Below are 12708 nucleotides of genomic sequence, written 5' to 3'. Positions count from 1 at the left end.
AACAGTACACCATACTCCAAGTGCAGCTACACCAGAGTTTTGTACAGCTGCAACCTAACCTAGTGGTTCTGAAACTCAGTCCCTCTATTGATGAAAGCCAGCACAAAGTATGCCTTCTTAACAACTCTATCAAACTGGCTGGCAACTTTTAGGGATCTGTGTACATGGGCACCGAGATCTCTCTGCTCAGCTACACTGTCAATATGGATTGCCTTGGATGTGTTTTTTGTGTGATGGGGATTGTGTGTTCCGGGCATGAATGGGTGTATAGCAGGTGGGGTTTGTCAATGTGAGTGGAAATTTAGGTCTAGGCAGAGTAAGTCAGTGGTTAGTCTGAGAGATGAGGTTTGGTGGTGAACTGCGTATCAGTTTGATAGTTATTAAAGTTAAAGATTACTTGTTCATTTCTCAAATCATATTTACATGGCGGCACGGTGGCACAGTGGTTAGCACTGCTGCCTCACAGCGCCAGGGACCTGGGTTTCAATTCCCGCCTCAGGCGACTGACTGTGTGGAGTTTGCACGTTCTCCCCGTGTCTGCGTGGGTTTCCTCCGGTGCTCCGGTTCCTCCCACAGTCCAAAGATGTGCGGGTCAGGTGAATTGGCCATGCTAAATTGCCCGTAGTGTTAGGTAAGGGGTATATGTAGGGTATGGGTGGGTTGCGCTTCGGCGGGTCGGTGTGGACTTGTTGGGCTGAAGGGCCTGTTTCCACACTGTAAGTAATCTAATCTAATCTAATCTAATCTAAATACTCAGCTGTAACACTCCAAAGTCTCTGAACCTTAATGGTCCTCCATTTTTCAGAGGCCTCCAGAATTCAGATAATTGTAAATTAGATGTTTCAACTTCCAGCCAATTGGCCTGAGTTCAGCCGTGACAGCCATCCTCCCCGTCCCAGTGCTCAGCTCCTGCCTGTGCTGCTGCTGCTGCTGCTGCTGCTGCTGCTGTGACCTTCCTCCCAGAGAGAACATTCTGTCTTACATTGATAAGTGAGGAAGGCTCACTGGACCTGATTTCCAAGTATGGGGACGGCAAACACGAGGGGACACAACTTTAAAGTGAGGGGAGACAGGTATAAGACAGATAGCAGAGGTAGTTTCTTTACTCATTGTGTAGTAAGGGTATGGAGTGCTTTGCCTGCAATGGTATTAGATTCGCCAAGTTTAAGTACATTTAAGTTGTCATTGGACAGGCCTATGCATGTACATGGAATAGTGTAGGTGGGATGGGCTTCATATTAGTATGTCAGGGCAGCGCAACATCGAGGGCCGAAGGGCCTGCACTGCACTGTGATGTTCTATGTTCTATGATTCACTCTGATTTCTCTCCGGGGGTACTGCCAGCTGTTGGGTATTTCCAGCAGCATGGTACCTAGTGGGGCGGCACGCTGGTTCCATGGTTAGCGCTGCTGCCTCACAGTGCTAGGGACTCTGGCTCCATTCCAGCCTCGGGTAACTGTCTGTGTGGAGTTGGCACTTTCTCCCCACATCTGTGTGCATTTCCTCCCACAGTCCAAATCTGTACAAGCTGGGGAAATTGCAAATGTTGTGTTCAGTGATTGGGAGGTTAGATGCATTAGTCAGGGTTAACCGTAGCATAATAGGGTAGAGGAATGGGTCTGGATGCGTTTCTTTTCAGAGGGTGGGTGTGGAATTGTTGGGCCAAATGGCCTGTTTGCACACACTGTAGAATTTCGATGAATCTGCATTTCCTTGGTTTGTATTTTGTGAAACTTCTCTGCTCTTCACAGCAATCCAATGAAAGTGTCAATTGGTGAGATCTTCAAACAGTTACTGGGGTGGGATCAGGATGTTCTTCTTCCTAAATGATATGGCAATGGTCAAGGTCGAGGGCATGTTTCTCAAGAGGGAACCAATGATCATGATCAGCAACTGGTAGGAAACAAAAATAAACTCCAGTTATGCTGTAGACTTCAGCGGGAGCATACTGGCAAACGGTTACAGCTGAGGATACATTTGAGTAACTGATAAGGTCAAATTAACAGAAACTAACATGCTCAATTGGTCATTCTATTGTAGAGACACCATCTCCCCCCACGCTTTATGGCCTGGTCTCCTCCTGTGAGGAGCACAACACCGATTCGACAATCTTTGGTTGTTTGGTGATGGACTATTCCCCAGAAGTCACCAAGGTAACCTGGAAGAAAGGTGGGGAGCTAATCACGAATGGTGGATTGAAGACTTACCCATCAGTGAGAAACAAGAAGGGAACCTACACCCTGAGCAGCCAGTTAACCCTGCCCGGGTCAGCGGTAGATTGCCCCAGCAAAATCTACTGTGAGGTTCAACACAGCGGGTCACACAAGAGCAAAGAAATGCCATGTCCAGGTACGTATTGTGGGAACTGAGATAAACAGAGCATCTGGCATTAATATGGATAAGGCATTATTTATAACCATTTTCACAGAATCCCCTTATACAGCACAGGAAAAAGGCCCTTTGATCCATCCAGTTTGCGCCTATCAATAACAGCCACCTAACTATTCCAGTCTCATGTGCCAGCACATGATCCATTGCCTTGTGTGACTTGCCCTTGCAAGGATGCATCTCAATACTTCATACTTATTATGAGGGGCTCAGTCTCTACATGACTTATAGGTGCTGAGCTCCAGGCTAACACCACCCTCTGTTTGATTTTGTTTTCCCCTGAGATCCACTTGGAACCTCCTGGCCTTACCTTCACCCTGTGCCCCTGAGGCATTGATCTCTCCATCAAGGGGAAAGGTTTCATCCAGTTTACCCAGTCTATGCCTAAAATAATTCTCGACATCATGATAATCTTCTCCCTAACTCTCCTCTGCTTCAAGGAAAACCCCTGTCTATCTCATCTCGTTTCATAACTAAAACCCTCCAACCCAGGCAAGATCCTGGCAAATCTAATCAATACTGCCTTCAGTGTAATCACATTCCTTCGATAACATGCACACAACGCTTCAGTATGGCCTAACCAGTGTTCTATCAAGTTCCAGTATCATCTCCCGATTCTTCATTGTCAATGTCTAGGCTAATAAAAGCAAATATCCTCCCACCTCCTTAGTCTCTTTATCCAGACGACACAGTACTATAGGGGATCGGTGGGTACATGCACCAAAGATCCTCAGGCCTTTCCAGGGTTCCACCATTCAAAATGTCATACCTCACAGATTCTTCTGCCGAATTACATTACCTTACATTTATCCAGAATAATTTCCATTTGCAACTTCTCTTCACATACAACCAACCCTTTTATATCCTCCTGCAATCTAAAGCCATAATGCTCATGACTTACCAACATGACAGTTTTCATTTCATCTGTGAATTCACTGGTTAATCCTCCTAAATTTGAGTCTCAATCATTGGTATGTAAGAGAAATAACATGGAAATCAACCCCAATCCCTACAGAACACCAGGAGACATAGATTCCCAGTCACCCAGACACCCGATGACTATTATCCCCTGCTCCCATCACTCAGCCAGTTCTCGATCCAATCTGTCAAATTAACTCGGATCCCATTGGCTCTGATTATTGCTATCATCTGGACATCGAGTTATCTCTCTGAAAACTACTATCAAATTGTTACACATGACTTTCTCTCAATAAAACTATGCTGAAAATTGTTGATTTATCTTCCAAATGAAGACTAATTTCACTTTTCAATAGTTTCCCTACCACTGAGACTAGCTTGACAGATCTGTGTTTTCATTATTTATCCCTTCCTTTGTCCTGCGTAACAGTGCAATGTTGGCTGATCTACACTCACTTGGCACAACTGCTGTGGCCAGACAGTAATTCTAAATTATTGTTAGCGACCCAACTATTTCATCCCTTGCATCGCTCAACCGCTTGGTATACTTTTCATCTGCCCTGGAAATATAACCACTTTTCATTTAGCAAGACAACACAGAACATCACGTCATGTGTCCTAATTTCTGAAAGTACATCACAACACTCCTCCATGATTTCTGTCCCCACATTGTCCCTCTTACTAGTGAACACTGACACAACACATTCGTTTTGACCACAACCTAATCCTCCGGCTCCACTCCAATAATAACACTTAATGGGCATTACTGTTTCCCGAATAATTCTTTTATTATGAATGAGCCTGTAACTTTTAAAAATATTTTCCTTTATTTTGACTCCTATTATTTTCTCATGGTCCCTTTTGCTCTTCTAATTCCTTTGTCTTTCAAACTCCCCCTTGCGCGTTCTGTACTCCATACTAATTTCTATTGTTTTGAGATTTCAGTATAGACAGGAAGCCTCCCTTGTTTCTCCTTATCTCACCCTCCATGCCCTTTGGTGTCCAGAGCACGCTACATTCTTGGTCCCATTCAGTGGCTTCCTGGGAAATGTCCTCCCTATGATTTTCCTGTCTCTTTCTTAAATGTTTCACACTGCTTTGACTCAGATTTACCAATAAGTGTCAGCTTCCAGTCCACTCTGGTTAAGTCATTACCTGATCTTACTAAAATTGTCCTTCCCCTTTTCAGAACTTTGGGCCAATGTCTATTCCTTTGCAGTACAATCTGAAATCCAACTGATTTACGATCACTGTCTGCAAAGTGCACCACCATTGATGTTTTACCCAATGGGTCGACTTCATTCCCAAAAGTTAAATTCAGGTTCACCCCTCTCTTGCAAGGTCTGGATTAAAATTCTCTGTCTTAACACATACTTTGTTTAAATATTCTCCTGGGGGCATTTTCAGAATTGTGCTCCCTCTAAACGTTAGACAAAATGAATATCCAAGCCTATGCTGAGGAAGTTAAAAACCTCTTTTCTCATTCCCCTATTTAATTTACATATCTCTGAAATTTATCCATGTATTTGCACTTGGTCTTTTGGACCTATAGTAAGGCCTATCGTGCTCTCCCAGTAGTTATGTTTGCTGTATTTTGGTTTTGAAGTACTGTCCATTTGCCTTTGTTCGAGGAGGTATCTATGATTTCATTTCTCTTTACAGCCTAAAATACTCTTGTCAGAATTGTGACAGAAGCAACATTCCGTGCCGCAAACCCCTGCCTCCATCCTTTTCCATCTTTCCCTGTCTCGCTTGAAGGCACTAAATCCTGGAAAATTGAATAGCCACTCCTGCCCCGCTCTCAATATGTCTCCGTGATAGCAACAGCATCATTTCCTCATTTATGCCGGTAATTCATCTGCCTTGATCATCAGACTCTGTCATTAAAACGAATACCATCCAACGTTGCTATCTCCCTTCTGATGTTACCGGCCTATCGTTTCTATGCCTCCTTGACTCCCTTGCTGTGTCCTATAATTTTAGCCTTTCACATTGTCCTGATGATCTTTCTGTGTGGATCCCAGCTTCTCCAGCACTCTGCACAATTATGATTCTTGTATCCATTAATCACAAGAAACCTTGATATATGAGAACTGATTGTATTTGTGATGAAATTCATCAGATAATTTATGCGATGTGTTTCCTAAAGGAACAGGTCCTCTCCCACCAACTCTTCTCCTAACTGTGAGCTCCAGTGAAGAAATCGCAAGCAGCAAGTTTGCAACTGTCGTTTGTTCAATCATCGATTTCCATCCGAAGACAATCAACGTGAGTTGGTTGAAAAATGGCCGACGCTTGGATTCTGGCTTCTTCACGTCTCCCGTGTGTGAGGCGAACGGGAACTTCTCGGTGACGAGTCGGCTGATGGTCCCTTATGGTGAATGGTACAACAGCGCAGTCTATACCTGCCAGGTCACTCACGAAGAGAACATTCAAAGTAAAAATATCACCGCACTCCAGGGTAAGAGACACATACTGGGAGAGCTACAAATCACTCTGAACTCTGATGTGAATCAAACACACTAATTTATCAGGCGTAGTAAACAGCACGGTACAGCTTCTCATTTCCCAGCATGTCACGTATCTCATTTCAGTTTGAGTGTTACATTAGCATTGCTCATAATTCAACATTTTGGCAAGTCAGAAAAGCATGTTTCCTCTCTGTTGAAGATAGATATATAGACGGTGAGCTTTGTTAAATAGTTTGTTAAATAGTTTGTTGCCTGACCATGCTGGGAGAAGCATTCAGAGTGCTGAATCCTTGCCTGGTAGTGGCTTCAAGGATAAGTTTGGGGGTGGAGGGAGGATATTGGAGAGATATCTAATTGAAACATAGAAAATACTGAGAGACTGAGGTCGAGTGAATGTAAATAGATGTTTTGACTGGTAGGCGAGACTAGGACCCAAGGGCACAGTCTCAGGATCAAAGGGGCACCGTTTAGAACTGAGATGGGGAGGAATTTCTTCAGCAAGAGGGTGATGAATCTGTGGAACTTGTTGCTGCAGAGGGCTGTGGAGACCAGGCCATTGTGTATATTCAAGCCAGAGATGGATCGGTTCTTGTTTAGTGTGGGGAGAAGACCATAGAATGGCTTTAGCCCAAATGTCGATTTTCCTGCTCGTCGGATGCTGCCTAACCTGCTGTGCTTTTCCAGCATCATTCTGATCTAAACTCTGGATTGGCTGAACAGCCTTATTCTGATCCTCTATCTTATGATGTTGTGGTCTCAAAATGACGTGGTTAAAATATGCAGTGACCCTAACTTGAAAATAAATCAAAATGCGTTCAATGCTTCACTCCCTGCTCAGGAATGACCTGTTGGCCTTGGACATTGTACGACATCGATTTTTATCTGGTGCTGAGCTCTTTAACTTCATTTATGGGATCAGACCACAGACCAAGTGGGTATCACATTTGATGAACTGGGATAAACATGATCTCACTGAGCCTCTTTAAGATGCTCTGTGTAAGTAGTGGATGAGGCAGGAGAATAAATTCTGGTAAGAATGCTACAATAGGGATGAGTGAACGAGGAACTTGAGACAGGCTGATTTAGCCTGGTTTGGAGTGGCGATGTTTACACAGTGGGTAGTGGATGTCTATAAAATTAGTGTACATTTCCATCACGTTTGTAGATTAATTTAAGACGCTTTTGTTTGTTTTTTTTTCTCCCCTGCTCTATGAAGAAATTAAAAAATGCAGCTTGGTAAATAAAGTGAAAGTACAGACCAGTCATGAACTAACTGAATGGAGGGAAAGACTTAAGGAGATGGGTGTCCTTCTCGATATCCAATGCTGTACTCAGTGCCTTGTTTTCAGATCTACTCCAAACTCAGCCCACGAGGAACAATGACATAAATCAGAGAATGACATCACACCAATAACGCAAAGTATTTTTGATCACGTTAAATATAATGAACAGAATTTCCATGGATATTCACTGCTCCTGTAGCACTTTAGAACTCTGCAAAGAGAATAATTATTATTTCTTATAATTTGTCCAAAATTTGGGATGTGATTTGGCAGTCAGCGTGACCAGCGCACTTGCACCTAAGGGTTATGAACATGGAAATGAACTCATTATATTCAGATTACTCTTGTCACAAGTATCAATAGATGGTCTTAAGTGAGAGACAAACTCTGAAAGAAAGGTAATTCCATGGGTTACATAATGGTATCTTCGATGATTTTACTTTTTTCACAGCTTTCACTTGTTACAAAGCCAGTGTTCTTTGGGAATAATTACACAGGGTATGTCATAGGTAATCACAAATGCTTTCACAAATCAAAATACATCAACAATAGTAAGCATTGTTTCAGCAATGGTTGGAGTTGCCATTTTGAAGGTGGTGTCTTCACCCTGTGAAGAAGTAATCTGAAGACTGGGTGTTTGTATCATAAAGGGGCATTTTTCATTGACTTTGATTTTTGTTTCATAGAAGATACCGAGTGCCACCCTAACACCGTTAAAATCCTCCCACCGCCAGTCGAACAAGTCTTACTGGAGGCGACGGTGACGTTAACCTGTGTTGTGTCCAATTTTCCTTCTGGAGTCAGCGTGACCTGGAAGCAAGAAAAGAAGCTTCTGAAAACCGAGATTGCTGACCAGCCTGGACAGAATCCCGACAGCGTGATCAGCAAATTAGACATTTCTACTGAAGCCTGGCTGAGTGGTGTTACTTTTGAATGTGTGGTGTACCATCAAAATCTACCGACTCCGCTGAGAGACTCCATCCACAAGGAGAAAGGTGAGCGGTGAGATTAAAACACAAAGCATCCCATGTGGAATCCAGATCCAGTTACATCAATGGCAGGCTTTGATTGGTAATGAACAAACACCGTTGGGAGCATTTATGATGCATCTGAAGGCAGGATAACTAAGTAGCTGATTAAGAAAAAGATGGACCAAAGGATATTGTATTCTGATTAAGTCAGATAAGGTGGGAAGAAGCCTGGGTTGTGATGCCACCATCAGCAATGACAGTTGGACAGAATGCCCTTGTTGTGGGCTGGAAACATGGAGGCAACTTTCACATTAAACTTTACTTTTTTTACTGAACAGAATGTGTACTCTTTTAGAAAACGAAAGTGAATAAATCCCAAATTAATAATGGTGTATTTTAATATTGAGTGAAATTGTGATATTGGTTCAGGATATTTTTGATTGATTTATATTTGTCTCAAATATTCTGCAGTGATTAATCCGCTGGAGCCATCAGTGTCGGTCCTCCTGCCACCAACAGAAGAAATCTCCGCTCAGAGGTTTCTCTCCCTCACCTGTTTAGTGAGAGGTTTCTCCCCCCGAGAGATCTTCGTCAAGTGGACAACCAATGACAAGCAGGTGAATCCCAGTAACTACAAGAACACCGAGGTGATGGCAGAGAGTGACAACACTTCCTTCTTCATGTACAGCCTGTTATCCATTACAGCGGAGGAGTGGGCCAGCGGTGCTTCTTACTCCTGTGTGGTGGGACATGAAGCGATTCCATTGAAGCTCATCAACAGAACAGTCGATAAATCCAGCGGTAAACCGAGTTTCGTAAACATTTCACTTGCACTGATGGACACTGTTAATTCATGTCAATAAAAATCTCAAAGTTGCATTTAATAATTCAACAGAAGTAATAAAGTTTCTTTTTCCTCCAGTTGTGAGTTAAATACTGAATGAGTTGTTTCTCACTCTGACTTCCATTCCATCTCTGTAGTTAAAGTGGATTATTAACAGGTCTAGGACAAGTGTCTTGTGCAGTTAATGTTCTCTGCTCAGATACACCCTGGGTCAGAGACAGAGTAAAGCTCACTCATTGCAGGATTCCGCCAAGTCCCTTGTCCATCTTAAATCCCTCTGTGACAAAATCTGACAATGTCCATTTTATGTCCAGGGTAGAGCACGAGTTTTGAACTTGGTGTTCTTGATTCCCCTGATTGGACATTCTTATAAAATTCATGTCAGTTTTAAACTGCCACATTGCACCAATTGGAAATGTAAATTTAAGACACTTTAAAATTAAATTTGATTGGAACATACCAATCGTAAAGAGTGCAGAACAGTTTGAATGTAACCGTTGTTTCTGGGGAACTGCCAGGGATCTTGCGCCAGTGCATGAGTTGACAGAATATATCTTCACTTTCACACCAAAGAGAATCGACAGATAAGTTGTCGTGGAGCAGAGGGGAGGGGAACGATGAATGGTCTGTCCTCTTGCTCCCTGTGCAGAGTTTTCATGGTAGATGTCCTCTGTAATGTAACCCAGTTACTAACAGGAACAGTCAGCTTCTCGCTTACTGTCCAAAGATTGAACATTTCCATGCAAAATAATACCTTTGAAACATGTTGGACACGCTTGGCTCTGTTAACAAATGATTAACATTGATTCCCCTAATCCAAAACTGGTGTTTGCATTGTCCCGGTTTGAATTCTATAGTTTTGTCTCAGTTTTCTGGAGCACATGGGATCAATTCTGGTATTCGAATACCTGATACCATTTTGTTTCACATACAGAACACAAGTAGGCATTTTCTAATAAACATATTCAGAAATGTTATCTCTGGGGCAGTGAGGATTTGAACTCACGCCTTTTCTCTCAGAGACAGAAATTCTATCACTGCAACAGAAGAGTTGCTCATAAAACGCTTATCTCTTCACGACGATGGGAAATGTTTCCTACAACACCAAGGTCAAATCTAATTATAGGCAATCCATTAAAATTAGAACAATAAATTAGAATAATAAAAATTGCAGTCTTGTATAAGAACAGATACAGAGAGATGATCGCAAATACACACGGAATGACACATATATGGGCTCTCACCTAAAGACACATATTGATGTGCACACTCAAATGTGCATACAGATAAGATGTCACACACGCATACTCGCACAGAGCCACACATGCAAGTGGTACTTGAACACTCACCTAAGCTCATACAAAAACTCACATACACCGAAAGAAAATTATTTGCACAAATGATCAGGGTACTCACACTTAACCATGAGAAATATAGACACACGGTAACACACGAATGGGCATGAATACATATACATTCATACAGCACAATGCGTACAGACATACACGCATGAACACACAGATACAAATTCCAAAAAATGTCCTCCCACATGTCAACTCATACAGGCACATAAGTGCACAGAGATAAACATTAATATCATTATTTTCCCATTTTCAGAATCACAAACATACGATGACAGAGGCAGCTTAATTAGTTATTTTTAAACCACATTGATCAGCATGTATACAATGTCACACGTACACACAAATTCCGAGTCTCACATGCAGACACACAAGTGCATAGATCAACAAATAGAGGGGCATTTATTAAATAAGGATAATGAGCACAAGCATCAGCAAGCATCCACACACAGTAACACAAACAAGCTTCTCAGGAGATGGTTTGGGAAAGATTGCCACACAAGCAGACATCATCATATAAATATAAACATCCATCAAAACATGACGTTGCATGCTAACATTTATTAAGCATAAACATGAAAATAACCTAGTTTAGGTAGGACCTGAAACAGACACATAAGCACACATTTTAGATAGCACTAATGAAAAGTGAACACTCACAAAGACATTACAAGATAAGCATAGGCAGCAATGAAGTGGCATATTCGCATAATGATGCTTACACAATGTGAAAAGACCAAAATTTCGGTGCACAAACACATGAGAACACTAGCAGTAAAGGAACAGGAATATGTTTATTCATGCACAGACTCCAACATGGGCAAGAATGAAGTAAGAGGCACTCATAACCACATACACAACCATTAAAGGGAAACCAAACACACCAAGCAGTAGGTCAAATAAATTAAGGGACACATGTACAAAAACTTATTCCTAAATATACAGATCCTACAAACAAAAATATGAAGCAATGTCCTGACTGTGATGTCACTTATATTCACGATTTGCCAAGCAATTGGTCACCAATACATAAAGGTGAGAATCACATTTGAACTTTTATTCAGTGATGGCCACAATTTTCAACTAAAGTGCTGTCACAGCCTATATTTAAAATATAATGATATAATTAAAATAATCATTCGTAATAAGCATTCCTCAAATAATAATATCCTTAAATAATAGATTAAAAGAACATTAATTTAAAACATTCTGACATGGACAATGAAGAAAGAACATGTGCAGTCAGTATTTGTAATTTCTTGCTGAGAGTCAATAATGCACTGATGGATACAGATTAGAGTCACACTTGAGAAATACCTGACTGCTTTATGAAGATGTAATGGTCTCTAATTACATGACTTGGATACACATAGATCGACCTGGATCAATAAACGATCTAAATGCGTTCTCTCGGCTTTATATTCATAGATTCAATAGATCGCACTTGGATTGAAGACTATGAGGATGATAACAGCAACATCTGGACAACTGCTTCCACGTTCATCACCTTGTTCTTCCTGAGTATTTTCTACAGCGCTGCCGTCACTCTGGTGAAGGTGAGAATAATCACATCTTTCTCACGCCAAACAGCCCAATATGTTTTGTGAAATCTCTAAGTGTGCCATTGAATAAACATGAAATCTGAAAGTCCCTGATCATAAATATCTGTGTCATTGCTTTATCTCTCTTTTCCAGGTTAAGTGAATGAGTTGTGGACTCCTTTGATTTTCCTGATCTGCTTATCAAGGTCTCTGAATTCCCAATCTACAATCTGTCCTGTTGCTGACTCTCACAGTGAGATCACTTCAGTTTATCAGTGTGTAACTGAGACAATTATTGATGGATTTTCGTTTTTACTTTGATATCTTTGAAATGGTTGTGGTTGGAAGAATTTGTAGCTTCCCTGTTGTTTGAAGCCCATTTGTTTTGTTTTTATTTGTTCCTTACTCAGAATGGTTGCCTACCCTTTCTGATGAGCCTTTGTATTCCCGTTCGTGTGACTGTTACTGAGGTACAGAAAATTCCCACCTCACAGCGCATGTGTTCTCATCTCAATGTGGCACCCAGCCATTATATTCACTTCTGTTAGCTTTTACAACAACTTTTTGGATAAAAATGCTTTCTGAAATGGTTAATAAATCTTGAATGAATATGCACTAACCTTGAGTTTGCTTCATTCTTTCTTCAAGGCCAGTCAGTAATCATACATTTTCCCACATCCTACTCCTTTCCCAGCCAAATACTTTCACTTGTTCTGTTTGGTTGTGTTTCATCCAGTCATTTAGTTTAATGTTGCGCTGCCATGCCGCCCACTAATGTAAATACATCTTTCACACGATATGCCTGATGGAACACTCCAGAGGCAGAATGATTAGAGAACATTTCCTCTTAAGCACCAAAGGTCACGGCCTCGGGTCACGTAATGATACAAATGAGGAGCTTTGCTCCATCAGAAGCCTATAAAAGGCAGGC

The 12708-nt window shown here is 41.6% G+C and overlaps 1 gene segment (V, D, J or C); it reads left to right on the top strand.

Annotated features, from left to right (window-relative positions):
- LOC132821396 (Ig heavy chain C region, membrane-bound form-like) overlaps positions 1–12382 on the top strand; it is a 151215-nt gene extending 138833 nt beyond the window's left edge. The window contains 6 exon segments of the C gene segment in view: positions 2041–2349; positions 5456–5767; positions 7747–8055; positions 8503–8832; positions 11665–11792; positions 11932–12382. Coding sequence covers positions 2041–2349; positions 5456–5767; positions 7747–8055; positions 8503–8832; positions 11665–11792; positions 11932–11940 — 1397 coding nt within the window.
- The last annotated feature ends 326 nt before the right edge of the window (positions 12383–12708 follow it).

This window comes from Hemiscyllium ocellatum, chromosome 13 (assembly GCF_020745735.1).
Source record: "Hemiscyllium ocellatum isolate sHemOce1 chromosome 13, sHemOce1.pat.X.cur, whole genome shotgun sequence".
Taxonomy (NCBI): domain Eukaryota; kingdom Metazoa; phylum Chordata; class Chondrichthyes; order Orectolobiformes; family Hemiscylliidae; genus Hemiscyllium; species Hemiscyllium ocellatum.
This window is presented reverse-complemented; position numbering and strand designations above follow the sequence as displayed.